General features: G+C 43.1%; 1 protein-coding gene across 3 annotated transcripts in view; it reads left to right on the top strand.

The window, feature by feature from the left end:
- The window catches only part of msn (moesin), a 17793-nt gene that overhangs the window by 7078 nt on the left and 8822 nt on the right, over positions 1–1893 (top strand). For 2 of the 3 annotated variants that reach the window (XM_015401193.1, XM_015401192.1), the window contains 4 exons: positions 962–1113; positions 1220–1303; positions 1390–1536; positions 1688–1784. In XM_015401193.1, coding sequence (XP_015256679.1) covers positions 962–1113; positions 1220–1303; positions 1390–1536; positions 1688–1784 — 480 coding nt within the window. The remainder of the gene's footprint in view (positions 1–961; positions 1114–1219; positions 1304–1389; positions 1537–1687; positions 1785–1893) is intronic. The other variant, XM_015401194.1, reaches the window with a different exon arrangement.

Genomic DNA, 1893 nt, shown 5'->3' on the forward strand with positions numbered 1-1893 from the left:
ATATTCTATTGCAACATTCTTTAGAAGCTTTTATGCAGAATGAAGGACTCTTTATAAGGCCTGTTATACCACAGGTTGCTGTTTGCTTTCTTCTTCTTCTGGTGATAAAGTTATCCTCAGTTTTCAGCCGAGGGGATTTTTTTCCCACAATCTGCACAAAGCAAACCTTCTGGTCTATAAGAACGTAGAGCTACACATGTTATAACACATGTTATAAAGATGGGTTTCCCTGTAAATGATTGCATCATGCCTCATCTCAGCAGGGCCAAACTACGTCAGTGCAGAGAGCCGCCGTTTGCTGGCTGGAGCTATTTTAGGAGCAGTTCTTTCCTTAGATAGAAACTTTGAATCAATCTGACTGGATGATCTGGTGAACTGGAAAGTGACCTGAGATGACATGATGTGAATTGGAGCTATAGAAATAAACTGAATAGAATCGAAAAATGATTCTTGATGAAAAATCCCCACAGCAGTACACTGCCACCACTATGTTTTACAAAGTTGGAGACTTTCTAATGATGTTCCTTTAATGCGTCTTTTTCTTCTCCACCCTCAAACAAGTTTTCTTCTAGGATTAACAAAGCAGGCAAAAAAAGTTTGAGTCTATTCAGAACTCCTTATTTTTGGATCTATCAATGGCTTCCTCCCAGGAAGGGCTTTCTTCTCGCCACTCTTCTATAAGCACAGGATTAGCAGGTTGTCGAATGTCATGTGAACATATGCTTCCTCCTGAGCGCTAGATCTCTGCAGCCTCTTCAAAGTTACCATCAGTCTCTATGATGCTATTTACTAATTGGAGTAAAAGGTGCTTAAGGATAAAGAATATCTCCCTTTTCTGTTTTTTTTTTTTAAAGACATTTGAGGAGTAACTGATGCTCTCCTGTCACACGGAGAGACAATCAGAGTGTCAGCCTGTATTGTAGCTTTTCACAGGAGCCTTGGTCTCCCCTCCCCGTTTCAGGTGAAAGAGAGCATCCTGAACGATGACATATATTGTCCACCTGAGACCGCAGTGCTGCTGGCGTCGTACGCAGTGCAGGTCAAACATGGAGACTACAGCAGCTACTATCACGTACCAGGATACCTCGCCAAGGAGAAGCTGCTGCCACAGAGGTAGGGCATCCCGTGCATATAAGTATAAACCAAAAAAGTTCACCTTAATTCCAGTTCCAGTCGCCTGAATTCTAATTCTAACTGTCCTCTTTACGGATAAAACCAGGGTTTTGGAGCAGCACAAGCTGAATAACAATCAGTGGGAGGAAAGAATCCAGGTGTGGCATGAAGAGCACAAGGGAATGCTGAGGTGTGGAGATGCTGAGACACAGAGCGCTAATAGGCTTTTAGAAAACCTGCCTTTTCAGCATGTCATTAACCTGTACACGGCTGCAGGGAGGACGCCATGCTGGAGTATCTGAAAATAGCCCAAGACCTGGAAATGTATGGAGTCAACTACTTTAACATCAAGAACAAGAAAGGTTCTGAGCTGTGGCTGGGAGTGGATGCACTGGGGCTCAACATCTACGACAAGAAAGACAAGTAGGTCTAAGAACGGGACAGACTGAGGCATAGATGTCCCAAAGATGGCTCCTAAAGCACATGTGTATTTATAAAAACATCTGGACTGCTGCAGTCTCTGTTTCCTGTTCAACATGTTTTACTAATTTACTTACCAGTACTATTTCTGCAGGATGACCCCAAAGATTGGCTTCCCCTGGAGCGAGATACGAAACATCTCATTCAATGACAAGAAATTTGTCATCAAACCGATTGACAAGAAAGCTCCGGTAGGTAAAACATGATGAATTCATTCCGTTTTAGTAGTAATGTTGGCATGGGCGGCTCTAGACAGGGGTTAATGGGGGTCAGTGCCCCGTGTACTGAAGAAATACTTTA

The sequence above is a fragment of the Cyprinodon variegatus genome, unplaced genomic scaffold, assembly GCF_000732505.1.
Source record: "Cyprinodon variegatus isolate N-32 unplaced genomic scaffold, C_variegatus-1.0 Scaffold1192, whole genome shotgun sequence".
NCBI classification, from domain to species: Eukaryota; Metazoa; Chordata; class Actinopteri; order Cyprinodontiformes; family Cyprinodontidae; genus Cyprinodon; species Cyprinodon variegatus.